This window comes from Oncorhynchus nerka, linkage group LG27 (genome assembly GCF_034236695.1).
Source record: "Oncorhynchus nerka isolate Pitt River linkage group LG27, Oner_Uvic_2.0, whole genome shotgun sequence".
NCBI lineage: Eukaryota > Metazoa > Chordata > Actinopteri > Salmoniformes > Salmonidae > Oncorhynchus > Oncorhynchus nerka.
The window spans coordinates 36,604,929-36,622,947 of NC_088422.1; the positions used below are offsets into that span (position 1 = coordinate 36,604,929).

Sequence of the window (18,019 nt, forward strand, 5' to 3'; positions counted from 1 at the left end):
TAGGTTCCTCAAAAATTCAATAAATCCCCCCTCACATTTGACTCTGAAACGCACAGAAACACCCAATATGATTATTAGAACATAGAAACCCAATTCATCACTTGAACACCCACATCGGATTAAGAAAAGAGGGCAGTATAAAATGAGGGTCAGTAATCCCTTCTGATTCCACCAGACCCAAAGATATCCGGCTGAGCACCACTGCAACCATTACTCCAGCATACAGCCCATCAGAACGCCTGCAGGCTTGTCATTCAAAGCAGAGAGCAAAGATGAATAATCTGCAGTAATCTGGGGGAGCAGGGCCAGGTCAGAGACAGGCTAGGCAGGCCGGCGGGAACGGGATTGAGAGAGCGCTACGAGATTGTCTTTGTCTCTGATTCCACTGGTGGTAGCAGATAACCACACAAAGGGGGAGTGGAAGGAAATTTAAAATACAATTGTTTCTGCTAGGACCTACTGAGGGGAAACTGCAGTGTCAAAGGCTACTGTTTGTGTGTGTGTGTTCGTGTGCAGTGTATTCGGAAGGTATTCAGACCCCTTGACTTTTCCCACTTTGTTACAGCCTTATTCTAAAATGGATTAAATAGTTTTTCTCCCTTATCAATCTACACACAAAAGCCCATAATGACGAAGCAAAAATAGGGTTTTAGAACGATTTGCAAAAGTATTCAGACTCTTTGCTATGAGACTTGAAATTGAGCTCAGGTACATCCTGTTTCCATTGATCATCATTGAGATGTTTCTACAACTTGATTGGAGTCCACCTGTGGTAACTTCAATTGATTGGACATGATTTGGAAAGGCACACACCTGTCTATATAAAAAGGTCCCACCCATTGACAGTGCATGTCAGAGCAAAAACCAAGCCATGAGGTCGAAGGAATTGTCCGTAGAGCTCCAAGAAAGGATTGTATCAATATCCCATAATGACAAAGTAACAACAGTTGATTTTTTGCAAATGTATTAAAAATAAAAAGCTGAAATATCACATTTACATAAGTATTCAAACGCTTTATAAAGTACTTTGTAGAAGCACCTTTGGCAGTGATTATTCTTGGGTATGACGCTATAAGCTTGGCACACCTGTATTTGTAGAGTTTCTCCCATTCTTCTCTGCAGATCTTCTCAAGCGCTGTCAGGTTGGATGGGGAGCGTTGGTACACAGCTATTTTCTACCCTAAAGGCCTTTTTGGTGGAGTGCTGCATAGATGGTTGTCCTTCTGTAAGGTTCTCCCATCGCCACAGAGGAACTCTGGAGCTCCTTCAGAGTTCCCATCAGGTTCTTGGTCACGTCCCTGACCAAGTCCCTTCTCCCCTGATTGCTCAGTTTGGCCGGGCGGCCAGCTCTAAGAAGAGTTTTGATGGTTCTAAATTTCTTCCATTTAAGAATGATGGGAGGCCACTGTGTTCTTGGAGACCTTTAAATGGGGATCTTAAATTTTTTTCATACCCTTCCCAGATCTGTGCCTCGGCACAATCCTGTCTCGGGCCTCTACAGACAATTCCTTCGACCTCGTGGCTTGGTTTTTGCTCTGACATGCACTGTCAACGGGGGGACCTTATATAGACAGGTGTGTGCCTTTCTAAATCATGTCCATTCAATTGAATTTACCACAGGTGTAATCCAATTGTAGAAAGTTGTAGAAACATCTCAAGGATGATCAATGGAAACAGGATGTACCTGAGCTCAATTGTGAGTCTCATAGCAAAGGCTCTGAATTATTTGTAATACATTTTCAAAAAATTTAACAAACTGTTTTTGATTTGTCATTATGGGGTATTGTGTGTAGATTGATGAGGAAAAATATGTATTTAATCAATTTTAGAATACGGCTGTAACGTAACAAAATGTGGAAAAGGACAAGGTCCGAATACTTTCCCAATGCACTGTATGTACAGTACCAGTCAAACGTTTGGACACACCTACTCATTCAAGGGTTTGTCTTTATTTTTTACTATTTTCTACATTGTAGAATAATAGTGAAGACATCAAAACTAGAATGACAAGAGTGTGCAAAGCTGTCAAGGCAAAGCGTGGCTACTTTGAAGAATATCAAATATAAAATATATTTAGATTTGTTTAACACTCTTTTGGATACTACATGATTCCATATGTGTTATTTCATAGTTTGAGGTCTTCACTTTTATTCCTCAATGTAGAAAATAGTAATAATAAAGAAAAACCTTTGAATGAGTAGGTGTGTCCAAACCTTTGACTGGTACTGTACGTACAATGCCTTCAGAGAGTACACACCCCTTCACTTTTCACACATTTTGTTGTGTTAAAATTTGAATTTGAATTGTTTAATTTAAATGTGTCAATGGCCTACACACAAAACCCCATAATGGCCGTGTTTATATATTTAAAAAATATTTAGAAAATAAAATGTCAAAAATTAATTAATTAAAAGCCATAATGTCTTAAGTCATTAAGTATTCAACCCCTTTGTTATGGCAAGCCTAAATAAGCTCAGGAGTAAAAATGTGCTTAACAAGTCACATAAGTTGCATGGACTCACTCTGTGTGCAATAATAGTGTTCGACATGATTTTTGAAGGACTACCCCATCTTTATACCCCACACATACAGATAATTTTAAGGTCCCTCAGTCGAGCAGTGAATTTCAAACACAGATTCAACCAAAGGCCAGGGAGGTTTCCGATGCCTAGCAAAGGTGCACCTATTGGTAGATGAGGCCAATGGTGACTTTAAGACAACTACAGTTTAAAGGCTGTGATAGTTTTCTCCTGAGGATGGAGCAACAACATTGTAGTTACTCTACAATACTAAAATCAAGTGAAAAGGAAGAATTCAAAAAATACAAAAAAAATGTGTCAAAGAATGTAGCTTTATATCCTGAATACAACGCATTCTGTTTGGTGCAAATCCAACACATCACTGATTACCACTCTCGTTATTGGGTATGCTTATCATAGGCAAAGACTAGGGTTTTTTAGGATAAAAAGGGAATAGAGCTAAGCACAGGCAAAAGCCTAGATAAAAACCTGGTGTTCAGACTGCCTGCCAACAGACACTGGAAACAAATCCAGCCTTCAGCAGGACAGTAAACCTAAAACACTAGGCCAAATATACACTGGAGTTGCTTACCAAAACGACATAGAATGTTCCTGAGTGGCCTAGTTATAGTGATTCTAACATGTATTGCCTCAGGGGTGTGAATAAATTAGATATCTGTATTTAATTTTCAATACATTTGCAAACATGTCTAAAAACATGTTGTTTTCTCCTTGCCATTATAGAGTACTGTGTGTCTAGATGGGTGAGAAAAAAAATATTGAATTACATTTTTAATTCAGGCTGTAACAACAAAATGTGAAATAAATCCTTTCTGAAGGCACTGTATGTATCAGTGGAGGCTGCTGAGGGGAGGACGACTCATAATAATGGCTGGAACAAAGCAAATGGAATGGCAACAAACCATGTATGTGATACCATTCCACTCCAGCCATTACCACGAGCCCATATGTGTGTGTGTGTGTGTGTGAGAGAGAGAGAGAGAGAGAGAGAGAGAGTGACTCAGTGGAATTTAAAAGGGGACCATAGCAGCGCTATAATCAGTGTTTTCTGCTGTAAATCCAGAAAGCCTGTCTGCTGGCTGAATTACATTTATACTTTCCTATTACTGCTTTGAATATAGCGGAAGCCTTTAAGGTGAGTAATAATCACAAACTACAGGTTCTTCAGAGGCAAGCGGAAGGGTTCCACAACAACATAAACCATTGGGGTTGGGAGAGTTGATACATACAAAGCTGTCCAAACTCCTTTCTTGTCAGATGATGCATTGACGCTTCTGTGATACACATATGATCGACAAAACTTAGAAATTCAGGAACATCAAGTATTTTGGTAAAATTCTATAACATACACACACGACACATGAAATAACAAAAAAAAGTCCCAGTGCTTGTTTAAGAGGGTGAAAACGAAAGAACATTCCGTTTTTGCACAGACTAAATAACTCAAAATGTAAATCCTCCATAAATGGATGTAGGTAGTTCCTACCGTTAGCTAACTGTTGGGCTGTCTGGGCCTGGGTGGGCTGGGCTGGCTGCTGGACAGGGGGAGGGGGAGCAGGCTCTAGTTGCTGGGGCTGAGCTGGTCTGGCCCTGGTCGACACCACTGTGGAACCCAGCACAACAATAGAGGTCAGAGGTTAGAGTTATATTATACACATCAAACATGGCACCCAAGACCAATAAAATAAAAACTGTCAATCGTCACTCAGAACACCTCTGTTATCCCTGGACGGAGTGTCATTCTTAGTGGGTGCTATTGTTCGTCGGTTCTGCAAAAGAAAAAAGATGGAGGTAAGATAAACACTTGGACAAAAATAATTGAAGTACATGAGGATTAAACAGTAGTCATGGCTTACGAGAGAGACTTCACCGAGCTTGCTAGAACACAAGCCTGAAGAGTTGAACACTTCTAACTCGCATGACTGCAAAATAAGGGTTATAAAAATGGACAAATACCGAGAATCAGATTACTTCTTATTACTGGAGTGTCCATTGTTCTGTTCAGTGGTTCTTCTGCCACTGAGGACACTCACTGCACAAGCAGACTTCACCCTGCGGTGGTTATACTAGCAGTCCATAACAGAAAACAAAAAAACAAAACAAAACCGAGCTCACCTGGGGGATCTTGTTGACCTTCACAGAGGTCGGCGTTGGTGGAGGCGGGGTCTCTGGGCTAGGGGCAGTCTCCTCTTCTGGGGCCACGTCTGGGTTTAGTGCAAATATACTCTCCAAGTCAATCTGGACAGAGAGAAGAGTGTGTTACTGTAATTGTAGATAACTGATACAGTCATTTCTCAACATTTCCACTAGTCTGTTCTCTTTACCCTTCTGGTGTGTGTGCGTGTCTGTCTGTGTGGTGTGGCAATGAAAGTGTGGACTGTCAATGTACATCTGTCTCCTAATGGTCATTACCACACCTTCTAACAGAAAATTGTACCAATGTCACTGGAACTTCCTGCGGAGTCCACCACCAGTTGGTTTCACCCTTTTTAATTATGCTTCGAGCCATATTCTTCAATGTCAATATTCAGCAGGAGAATTAACACAATATACTTACTTACACAATATACTTACTTACTACTTACTACTTACTTACTAATATACTATACTTACTTACTATACATATCATACCACGGTACTGCTTGGCTGAAAGGACAATCTAGAGTATGCATTGTTTCTCTGTAATGCACGGAAATAACCAACACCTATGAAGTTCATTCTTACACTCTGTTTGAGCTGCTTTTGAAAGCAAAAGTCAAACTGAAAGCATTACAGGCATTGTTTAATTCAATTTTTCATAATAGCATGTTAGGAGGACTGATGGTTTGGTTAGCTGAGCTAGAAAGTGAAGAATGTGCCCATGTTACAGTGTATAGAGGGCAGGGAGGCACATCTGTGTAGCTCAGAGGAGCAGAGCAGTAAGACAAGAAACATCTGTATTCAACAGCAAAGCTCAGGAAATATGACTGCTGTAAGGATTTCTGAACTCATGTATATTCAGGGCAGAGAGTGTTGTCTGGCGGAACTGTAGAACATGCAGGAAGACTGATCTCCAAAGCTCTACAATGTCTTCAGATGCATTATTCATAGAGCTCAATGCCTAAGAGCTGAGTGGATGCCAGCTGTGGTGCGAGCCCCTAGCTAGGCTTCTTTACCTCTTTCCCTTTTGTGTCTCCATTTTCTATCCACTCCACGGTGACGCTCTCATTGTCTTCATTCAACGATGTGACCATGGCTTGGTGTATTCGTCCTGTAACAGAAAGCACGTGTGGTTGGTCATTATCTAAGGTAATTTCCACGTAAAATGATCCATGAGCACCAACATCTGAGGTTCATAGGTGCATGTCAAATTGGGTGTCTATTTTTCAGAAATTAAAAGGTATATATACATTTTTCAACCCTTTTCCATCATAAAAAATTTAAATTAACAAAGGCTTTGATTTCTGGTCAATCAGATACCAGAAAAGTCTTAAAAGTTATTAGAAATACATCAACAGACAATGTTGAAGACGCCTGCCAACTAATATCAACACTCATATTTTGTTTTCAGTAAGTTTAATAAACATTGCCCTGTGCTTTGAAATTCTTTTGAAATTCCTAAAACTTCTTTGGGCTAGGGGGCAGTATTTTGACAAGCGTTTTGACAAACGTGCCCAAAGTAAACTACCTGTTACTCAGGCCCAGATACTAGGATATGCATATAATTGGTAGATTTGGATAGAAAACACTCTGAAGTTTCTAAAACTGTTAAAATAATGTCCACGAGTATAACAGAACTGATATGGCAGGCGACAACCCAAGGAAAATCCATCCAGGAAATGGGATTGTTTTTATGTGAGTGGTTTTCCATTGAAAGCCTATTGACTATATAGGGGTTTAGCCCAGATTGCAGTTCATATGGCTTCCACTAGATGTCAACAGTCTTTACACATGGTTTCAGGCTTGTTTTTTGAAAAACAACGAAGAATAAGGCCTTTTGGTAAGTGGTCTATGGAATCATGCAGTATTGGTTTGCGCGCGTGACTGTGCACGCTCTTCGTTCTTTTTCCTTTCTATTGAATACGCTATTGTCCTGTTGAAATATGATCAATTATTTAGATAATTGACAACCTGAGGATGAATTATAAACACCGTTTGACATGGTTCGACAAACTTTACCGGAACTATTAGGATGTATTCGTCTGCATGTTTTGACTGCCTATAAGCCAGTGGATTACTGAACAAAACGCACCAGCAAAACAGAGTTTTTGGGTTATAAGGAGGGACTTTATCGAACAAAACAACCATTTATTGTGTAGCTGGGAAACTTTGGATTGCCAACAGAGGAAGATCTTCAAAGGTAAGCTATTTATTTTATCACTATTTCTGACTTTCGTGACGCCTCTGCTTGGTTGGAAAATGTTTGTATGCTTTTGTAAGCGGGGCGCGGTCCTCAGATAATCGCATGGTATGCTTTCGCCAGTAAAGCCTTTTTGAAACCTGACAAAGCGGCTGGATTAACAAGAAGTTAATCTTTTAACCGATGAATAACTTGTTTTTTTATGAATGTTTATTATTACTACTACTATCTTTGTAATTTGGCGCTCTACATTTTCACTGGATGTTGTCGAGGTGTGTCGCTAGCGGCAAGCCTAGCCCAAGGTTAACAAAAACCCACATAGCTTTAAGATATTTTCTCATTTCTCTCCCTCATGGAGGAAAATGAAAGTTCACAGAAGTAACAAGTTAACCTAATTAGTTTTTTTTTTTACTGATATCAATTTTGTTTATGATTTATTAAGTGATTAAAACAAATGTCACTGAATTTACCCTATTGTTTTTACACTGTACTCAAACTTGTGAACCATAGACATCTATGATTGGTTCAGATTTGGTCTGGTCCAACCAAAACTGGTCTTGTTTGGGGGCAGAGGTCATTAAAAAAAATTGCCAGTGTGTAGAATAACACACAAATATGCAAAGAAGGATATTGCATATGTATATACGTGTACCTATTTAGGATACATCACCATGAAGAGAATGACAATCATATCCATAATTATGCATTTTTGTTTAGTACAGATCAGGGACCATGATGAAATCAGTCACCCTTTCCCTGTCCTTCCTCCCAGCTGCTGGTCTAAATACACACAACACAGGCAGCATGAGCTTAGTCTGCTCCATAATCACCAGCAAGCTTACTGCTCCCTCCACCATGTCTTTGTGAGGGCCTAACCCTGGTCCCTGACACAAACATTCCCTGCTCACTCTGTTCGGGACGACGACATGTTCCGGTATTTATTATTTAGAGCCCTGAGCTTTATGACGCTCTAAGTCTTCTGACTGTTCTCTGGTGGGTTCTACCCGTGCAATGATTCTACTTCAGCACAAGCACAGTGTAGGCTAAATAAACGACTCAGTAAGAGAATAAGGAAACCCTTTGGCTGACTATCATTGCGAAGATTTGAGTTGACTCTTTCATATCAATGGCACGCGAGACCCATAGGTAGTAAGTGTCAGTGATGTAAAACAGCCTACATCCCACTGGCTGAGAGGAGGCAAGTCAAATGTGGAACACATGGTCAGATGTCTGCGTAATAAGACCGTAGGAAGTTATGCACGTCAGTTCACCATCATGTCTTGCCCGCCGCAACCGGATCCTGAACTTTCTGACGGGACGCACCCAGGTGGTGAGGGTAGGCAACAGCACAATACGGAGGCGTCTCAGGGGTGCGTGCTTAGTCCCCACCTGTACTTCCTGTTCACGTACAACTGCGTGGCCGCGCGCGACTCCTACACCATCATTAAGTTGACCGACGACACGACGGTGGTAGGCCTGATCACCGACGACAATGAGACAGCCTATAGGGAGGAAGGAGACCTCTCCCTCAAAATCATCAAGACAAAGGAGATGATCGTGGACTACAGGAAACGGAGGGCCGAGGGGGCTGTTGTGAATGGGGCCGTAGTGGAGCGTGTCGCGAGCTTCAAGTTCCTTGGAGTCACCATCACTAAGGACTAGAGGTCGACCGATTAATCGGAATGGCCGATTAATTAGGGCCGATTTCAAGTTTTCATATTCTTGGGCACCGATTTGCAGATTATTATTATTTTTTTTTTTACCTTTATTTAATCTTTATTTAACTAGACAAGTCAGTTAAGAACACATTCTTAAATGTTTCAGATCATATTTTTATATTACACAAAGATAACCCAAGTAAACACAAAATGCAGTTTAAGTGATCATTTTATTTATTAAGGGAAAAAAGCTATCCGAACCTTCATGGCCCTGTGTGACAACGTAATTGCCCCCCCTTGTTAAATCATGAATTTACTGTGGTTAATCACAATTTTGGAAAGCTGAGTTCAATTTCACTAGCCACACCCAGGCCTGATTACTGCCAGACCTGTTGAATCAAGAAATCACTTAAATAGAACCTGTCTGACAAAGTGAAGTAGGCCAAAAGATCTCAAAAAGCAAGAAATTCAGGAACAGATGAGAAACAAAGTAATTGACATCTATCAGTCTGGAAATGGTTAAAGCCATTTCTAAAGCTTTGGGACTCCAGCGAACCACAGTGAGAGCCTTTTTCCACAGTGGTGAACCACAGTGGTGAACCATCCCAGGAGTGGCCGGCCTACCAAAATTACCCCAAGAGCGCAGCGACAACTCATCCATGAGGTCACAAAAGAACCCACAACAGTGTTCATGACTCAACCATAAGAAAGAGACTGGGCAAAAAATGGCATCCATGGCAGAGTTCCTAGGCGTAAACCACTGCTGACCATGAACCAACTGATGGCTCGTCTCACATCTTGATGATCCCCAAGACTTTTGGGAAAATATTCTGTGGACTGACGAGACAAAAGTTGAACTTTTTGGAAGGTGTGCGTCTCGTTACATCTGGCGTAAAAGTAACACAGCATTTCAGAAAAAGAACATCATACCATCAGTCAAATATGGTGATGGTAGTGTGATGGTCTGGGGCTGCTTTAGGACCTGGACGACTTGCTGTGATTGATGGAAGCATGAATTCTGCTCCCTAACAAAAAATCCTGAAGGAGAATGTCCGGCCATCAGTCCGTGACCTCAAGCTGAACCGCACTTGGGTCTGCAGCAGGACAATGATCCAAAACACACCAGCAAGTCCACCTCTGAATGGCTTAAAAAAAACGAAATGAAGGTTTTGGAGTGGCCTAGTCAAAGTCCGGACTTGAATCCGATTGAGATGCTGTGGCGTGACCTTAAAAAAGCAGTTCATGCTCGAAAATCATCCAATGGGGCTGAGTTAAAACAATTCTGCAAAGAAGAGTGGGCCAAAATTCCTCCACAGCGATGTGAAAGACTCATTGCCAGTTATCGCAAACACTTGATTGCAGTTGTTGCTGCCGAGGGTGACACAACCAGTTATTAGGTTTAGGGGGCAATTACTTTTTCACATAGGGCCATGAAGGTTCAGATAGCTTTTATCCCTTAAATAAAATCATCACAACTGCATGTTGTGTTTACTTGGGTTATCTTTGTGTAATAATTCCATTTGTTTGATGATCTGAAACATTAACGTGTGACAAATATGCAAAAAAATAAGAAATCAGGAAGGGGGCAAATACTTTTTCACAGCCTCGTTATTTGTATTCGTACTTTTTAACTAAGCATTTCACAGTAAAGTCCACACCTGTGTTATTCGGCGCATGTGACAAATAAAATGTGATAAGCTACCCTGGCAACAAAAGGCGAGACTGTGGACACCCGACCTCAGACAGACAGCGTTATATTAAGAGAAGGGACACATGAAAGGTGACAGAGCCCAGTTTTCAGGAGGATTTGACGAGGACACACACCGTAGGAACAGAAACCACCAACTCGCCCTGATTGAAGGGAGCATGGGCAACAGCCAGCAAGCATATCAAAAGTCTAGTAGTCACTAGTCACAGTGAAACAAGTCCACATTGACCAGACTACTAGTGGATATAGGCTGTCTTGCTGGGAGAACATACCAAAGATAGAGTGACAAAAAGTTGGCATGCTATAGGGTCGTTGCATTTGATTTCAAATCAGTTTTTGACCGCACCCCTTTTGATTTGAATGAAACTTTCTATACATATTTTGCCTGAAATTGACTTTTCAGACCTGAATGAGGGTATGAATACTTTATGAAAGCACTGTATAGAATACATCCAGTTAATCATGTTCAGCTGTAGACATGTCAACAGACCGTTGAATGGTACCCTGTCCCTGTGCACTGACTGCAGTGCCATACTCTGGCTCTTAGTTCTATTCCAAAGGTCATTAACTGACAACACAGGGCTGAAGGATGTAAATTGCATCTGCTTGCTTTGTTGCAAGTTGCAACAGTACATTGGCTAAGTTTGCCTTGGGTCTCTACTCTACTTCAGCCATAAGGTCAACTGACACAGCAGAGCCTCCCAATGCATGATGATGACAGAGACAGAACCCCAGGTAAGCTGCAAAGGGCACAGTGTCACATTCAGAAAGAACCTCAGTCACTGACTAGGGGGAACAAATCATAGGGGAACGGATTAGCCTAAATACTGTGGGGTGAAAATGTGACAAACAGCCTACACCATGTTCGCCGCGAATGGAGCATGCGGTCCACCCTACACCACCAGCTCTAAGAACACACCTGGAAGCTGGTTGCATCATGCAGAGAGGCCAGTCTAACCTGTTACAGTGTAGTCTATGGACTCGCATATCCATATTTTCAGTTCTTTCAATTAGATGATACAGTACAATGCAGCTGGCTCTCGAACTTCGCCTCTCCCGAGTCCATAGGGGTGTTGCAGCGATGGGACGAGACTGTAACTAACAATTGGCTCTCACGAAATTGAGGTAAATGTGTAAAAGAATGTATGAAATATCCCTCCTGTTGACCAATCACAGACAAAGGGACTTGGATTTCGGCTTGCCTCGATAAAAAAATATTTGTGCACGAAGAGCTGAAAAAACCCTTGCCGAACACCAGAACCAACAAAAACAAATATGCTAACTGTTCCAAACTGTTTCAGATGGGAAGCATGCAGGTGCCTTAAAGAGCAGAGATGAGACTGGCTGCATTGTTAATGTTAACCATGTTTGGCCACTTTAGTGCTGAAACCTGGCTGAGTGGGTGTGTTGACACCACCCATATGTTTAAGGGGGGTTACACTGCTTAGCAGGAGGAACAAAGCCCTGAACACATTAGTTTCACTCCCATAACAAAGACTCTGTCAGAATCTGAATCTGTCATCATGACATCAACGGGGAAGAATTCCACAATCTTTACTTTACTGACTGCTAGGTGCTAAGCATTCCCTTGTTCCAAAATGAGGAATCCATCTACTTTGAAAGACACTGAATGGGGATAATTTCATGCAGAAATGGGTACAATAGAGTAGATAATCCATGATGAAGATTAAATATATTTTATCCCATTGAAAAATGGCCAAAGTTTTTCCTGTCCAGGCTGGGATTAAAATTAATGCTGGTGTCTGATACACCCTGCTCAGTTAAAATACTAGTAGACTGGACTGTAATGTAAACATCATTTAGGATGGCAAGAAGAATGAAATTGATAGTCAGTTATCATTATGGCAGGCAAGCCGTATTTTGTGGTTGAGTGTTTAATCTGAGCCTGTTTTCAGATACAGTCCCCTTTAAAATATCCGATCTCAGGCCTTTTTCAAGTGAACTCCGGGATAAAGAAAAGCGAAAGAATTCAACCTCTCTTTGTATTCACATTGCCCTTGCCTTTGAATCAAGACTCAACTCTTTTGCCAGTTCACTTCACCTATTTTGTGGTCAGAGTCCTCTCTACATTCACATTGCTATCTTTAGAAAGGAACCAATATCTTTTTCCCAACATTCACACAATGCACTCTAGATTTTTACAAAATGCAGGAGAAGCCATTCCATCAGATCATGCTATCTAGATATACCTACTTACATTTCGGAAGATAATAGATTGCATTTAGTTAAAAGATTAGACGTAATAATTAGAATACGATAATATTAACATGTAAATATTATTGGTAACAGAATAAATAGAAAAAGATTAAGGCAGATTAAATAATACAATTGTACACTCAATGTAGGCTACTGTCCCTTTAAGAGACAGAGCAAACCACAAAATCAATGCTATCTGGGATCCTTGGGACATCTAAAACCAAAATACGAACCCCTACCCCAAACCATTTTAAAATATCAACTTCAATGGGGTAACGTCAGAGTTGTGATGTCCCAAGCCGGATAGGAAGGACCTTGATTTTGTACTCTATGTTATGACAAAATATATCTACTCACACTATTCAAACCCAATGATCTAATAAATAGCGTATGAAGCTCTCTTAGCCCAAAGATCACATATGGCAAATAAATCATCTTTACATCGTGTCAGTACAAAACTCAACACATTTTGGAATTTCTGTGGATCCTTGAATATTAGTTTGGTCCCTTTTGGAGGGGTCTCAGTTCCTTTGGAGTGTTCACACTGCACAAACAATTAAGCGAACTGCACTGAGTTCACAAAAATTGTCTGAAAGTGACCATGTGTGAACACACACTTAGAGCCCATCACTGCCTTGCTAATGGTAGGCCTAGTGATCGAGAGGAGATTCCTCCTGGCATATTCCAGAGAGCTGTCTACAACAGATGGGGTGGTTGTTAATAAGTTGAATCGGGCTTCCCCAGCCGCCAACCCCCCACGACCACCACAGAGAGGGAAATCCGTACTCACCATGCCACATCAGTCAGCCTGCCTGAGGCTAGATAAGACACTTCCCATTCAGGCCGGGGGGGCTAGACCTAGCTATGATGCACTCAAGAATAATGCACACTATTATAGATGAACACCAACGTAAACCACAACAGTCTAATTCACAATAAACCGCAACCCTCTTTACCCAGAGTTTGTAGTAATCTGAAGGGATATGGTGGTTCCTGCATGTTGCTGTGCTACACCTCAGAACAGGAGGAGCCTCATGACTATTTACTCGGTTTTGGCTGCCTGTAATCACCACAGTACAATTGATGGTATGGAGATGCTAGAATGAAGCTGGCAATCAGACAGACAAATCAAAATAACAGCCTCTTTCTCTCCCCTTCCCATAACATCTCAAGCTCATCTTGGTTTCACTGCAAACCTACTCCATGTTATAAGAACAAGTTGGTCTTAATATATAAAACAGCAAGTCTCCTTGTCCTCTGGATTTCACAGAAAAATAATGATTCCACCTGGCTGGTTGTCAATATGATCTTTTTACGACCATTGCTTGCCTACTAGCTAACATCTATATACATGACATGGCTAGACAATCAATAGTACTTTCCCAACAATTAATTAAAATTATCGCCTTATCAGACCATTAACTTACTATTTTCCAGGTGGCTGAACGGTGTTATTACTGTAGATAGAAAGCTAACAATATTGCTTGGCATAGCAAATAATTTTCGACCAACCTTACGTACACATGGTTGGATTCCTTCATGGATCAAAACATTGATTTAATTTAATAAATGTAACCTTTTTTAAATTCAAACGAACACCCTGCAACTAGACATGGACGTTTAGAAGACATTGGTTGTCTTCCAAGTAGGTTAACGTTAGTATTGCCAAGTTAAGGTTGGTCGAAAATGATCTGTGATAGCTAACAGTACACCAAACAGTACCTAACCTGTAACAGCTAAATGTGGAGCCTCACATTACGTTTGCACGTTAGAATCTGCTACCTAGACAAAACCCCAGTTGATTACCGTTATACCCACCAATAGACCTATATGTAACTTAGCTAGTTATGCTAACTATGACACACGGATAGCGAATATTAGTATATATACAATAACTAGCCAGTCATGTACGTACACGCCAAGTAGTTATCTTAACTAACGTTAGCTACGTTAACTAGTAAAGTTCACCAGACTGGCGTTAAAATACCTAGCTACCGTAACATTTAGTTACATCCGCGGCAGGGCCTTTAGTTAGCAACAAGCTGCTAACTTTAACTAATGTGGTAATTTAGACATAACTAACTATAGCAACCATATCGTTAACCAAGTTAGGCTGCTATAACAACACATCCTAGTTTAATTGATACGCATTCAGATGAGCTAATAGGTTATTAATGTGCATTGGTTGTCTAGTAACGTTGGCTAGCTCGTGAGCTAACGTTAGTTAAAGTTAGGCTAGCTAAATTGACTAACGTTAGCTAGCTACTCAATAAAGCCACCCCAACTTTGCAGCTGCCTCAGTCTCGGCGTCTACGGTTGCTGTGTGTTCACCACAGCAACACAAAAGCTTCCCCAACAACTCCCAGTGAGCGAAATGTATCGAGAACTTACCATCGCTTCTCTTTATTTCAACATATACGCCAACGATGATCTTTCCAAAACTACCCGCCATTCTTCATCAGTGAAGAGAATATTCAGAAAAATACAGCTAGTCTGTTTGTGTTTGAAATATCAAAAAATTTGACCGGGAGAAGAGGAAGCCGACAGCAGCAAGATAGGAAGTGATCAAACTGTGTAACTGCGCATGCTCAGAGGTGCCTTGTGTAAGGTGTTGACCAACTTCAGGTTTTCATCCATTCCAAATTCAAATTAGGCCTACTGTACAGGTGAATGGTGACATACGATGAATCACCAACGAGTATGGATATACTAACAAAATACATGTCTCTCCGCCCTAACGATGGGAGTCGTTGTACACAAAGCAACAAGTCAGGTTGTCTAGCTCCCGCCTATCCTTTATTTGGATTGGTACATACATCTTAATATTGTTATCTATTTTTGAATATTCGACGAGGGTCGTTGACGTCAACCGCTTGTATTCAATGGAGAGAGACCCTATCCTACTAGCCGCATGTCATTAATATGCATAGCCATCTCCGATATAAAGAGTTTTTTTCTCAAAGTTGCCGGGAATGCGCTTGTAAATTAAAGAGTGATTGTGATTTCTACATCAATTTTTGAACTTTTAAATTCATGATATATAGCCATTGATTCTTGAAGAATATTACTTACAAATGCCTCATGATCTTAGTTCAACTGTCTTACCCCATCAGAACCCAAAATATAAGCTTGTAAACAATGTCATTGTAAACAAACACTGTATGTCATGGTTAAAAATATCCTTTTGATATCATAGATTTTCAGTCCTTGGCGCATCCATTGCTCTGTCTTTGAATTTGAGTGTTTACATTTCTCCAGCCCCATCCCTCAGCTGTTTACCGAAAAAGTGGTGGGGTGTACGCTTTATTATTGTTTGAACAGCAGATTGCCCCTTTAAACAATCTGTGATGTTGATGATGTTTGTTGAGCAACAAAATGTATCAATGGTGTTGACATACAGTGGCAAGAAAAAGTATGTGAACCCTTTGGAAATACCTGCATTTCTGCATAAATTGATCATAAAATTTGATCTGATCATCTAGGTCACAACAATAGACAAATACTGTCTGCTTAACCTAATAACACACACAAAAATTATATACGTTTTCATGTCTTTATTGAACACACCGTGTAAACAATCACAGTGCAGGGTGGGAAAAGTATGTGAATCCTTGGATTTAATAACTGGTTGACTATCCTTTGGCAGCAATAACCTCAACCAAAAGTTTTCTGTAGTTGCGGATCAGACCTGCACAATGATCAGAAGGAATTTTGGACCATTCCTCTTTACAAAACTTTTTTAGTTCAGCAATATTTTTGGGGTGTCTGGTGTGAACTGCTCGCTTGAGGTCATGCCACAGCATCTCAATCGGGTTGAGGTCAGGACTCTGACTTGCTGCACGTCTGAAGTTTGCAAAAGTGCACCTGGATGTTCTACAGCGCTACTGGCAAAATATTCTGTGGACAGATGAAACTACAGTTGAGTTGTTTGGAAGGAACACACAACACTATCTGTGGAGAAAAAAATGCACAGCACAACAACATCAAAACCTCATCCCAACTGTAAAAGTATGGTGGATGAAGCATCATGGTTTGGGGCTGCTTTGCTGTCTCAGCACCTGGACAGCTTGCTATCATCGACAGAAAAACTAATTCCCAAGTTTATCAAGACATTTTGCAGGATAATGTTAGGCTATCTGTCTACCAATTGAAGCTCAACAGAAGTTGGGTGATGCAACAGGACAACAACCCAAAACACAGAAGTAAATCAACAACAGAATGGCTTCAACAGAAGAAAATACGCCTTCTGGAGTGGCCCATGTTTTTTTGGACAGTAGTGGCTTCTTCCATGGTGTCCTTCCATGAACACCATTCTTGTTTTGTGTTTTACGTATCGTAGACTCGTCACCAGAGATGTTAGCATGTTCCAGAGATTTCTGCAAGTCTTTAGCTTACACTCTAGGATTCTTCTTAAGCATTCATTGAGCATTCTGCGCTGTGCTCTTGCAGTCATCTTTGCAGGACGCCACTCCTAGGGAGAGTAGCAACAGTGCTGAACTTTCCCCATTTATAGGCAATTGGTCTTACCATGGACTGATGAAAATCAAGGATTTTAGAGATACTTTTGTAACCCTTTCCATCTTTATGCAAGTTAACAATTCTTAAACTTACAGTGGGGCAAAAAATTATTTAGTCAGCCACCAATTGTGCAAGTACTCCCACTTAAAAAGATGAGAGAGGCCTGTAATTTTCATCATAGGTACACTTCAACTATGACAGACAAAATGAGGGAAAGAAATCCAGAAAATCACATTGTAGGATTTTTTATTGATTTATTTGCAAATTATGGTGGAAAATAAGTTGGTCACCTACAAACAAGCAAGATTTCTGGCTCTCACAGACCTGCAACTTCTTCAAGAGGCTCCTCTGTCCTCCACTCATTACCTGTATTAATGGCACCTGTTTGAACTTGATATCAGTATAAAAGACACATGTCCACAACCTCAAACAGTCACACTCCAAACTCCACTATGTCCAAGACCAAAGAGCTGTCAAATGACTTTAGAAACAAAATTGTAGACCTGCACCAGGCTGGGAAAACTGAATCTGCAATAGGTAAGCAGCTTGGTTTGAAGAAATTAACTTAAATGGAAGACATACAAGACCACTGATAATCTCCCTCGATCTGGGGCTCCACGCAAGATCTCACCCCGTGGGGACAAAATTATCACATGAACGGTGAGCAAAAATCCCAGAACCACACAGGGGGACCTCGTGAATGACCTGCAGAGAGCTGGGACCAAAGTAACAAAGCCTACCATCAGTAACACACTACGCCGCCAGGGACTCAAATCATGCAGTGCCAGACGTGTCCCCCTGCTTAAGCCAGTACATGTCCAGGCCCGTCTGAAGCGTGCTAGAGACCATTTGGATGATCCAGAAGAAGATTGGGAGAATGTCATATGGTCAGATGATACCAAAATATAACTTTTTTGGTAAAAACTCAACTTGTGTTTGGAGGATAAAGAATGGACAAAGAATGCTGAGTTGCATCCAAAGAACACCATACCTACTGTGAAGCATGGGGGTGGAAACATCATGCTTTGGGGCTGTTTTT

General features: G+C 40.9%; 1 protein-coding gene across 7 annotated transcripts in view; it reads right to left on the reverse strand.

Annotated features, from left to right (window-relative positions):
- LOC115111700 (kinesin-like protein KIF2A) overlaps positions 1-15,046 on the reverse strand; it is a 34,118-nt gene extending 19,072 nt beyond the window's left edge. For 3 of the 7 annotated variants that reach the window (XM_065011637.1, XM_029638034.2, XM_029638033.2), the window contains exons 1-6: positions 14,854-15,046; positions 5,696-5,790; positions 4,656-4,778; positions 4,255-4,309; positions 4,027-4,143; positions 3,770-3,814 (exon numbers count right to left, since the gene is read on the reverse strand). In XM_065011637.1, the coding sequence (XP_064867709.1) occupies positions 3,770-3,814; positions 4,027-4,143; positions 4,255-4,309; positions 4,656-4,778; positions 5,696-5,790; positions 14,854-14,914 (496 nt within the window). In that variant the 5' untranslated portion in view covers positions 14,915-15,046. The remainder of the gene's footprint in view (positions 1-3,769; positions 3,815-4,026; positions 4,144-4,254; positions 4,310-4,655; positions 4,779-5,695; positions 5,791-14,853) is intronic. The other 4 variants (XM_029638038.2, XM_065011638.1, XM_065011639.1 and 1 more) reach the window with 4 other exon arrangements.
- Between the last annotated feature and the right edge of the window lie 2,973 nt (positions 15,047-18,019).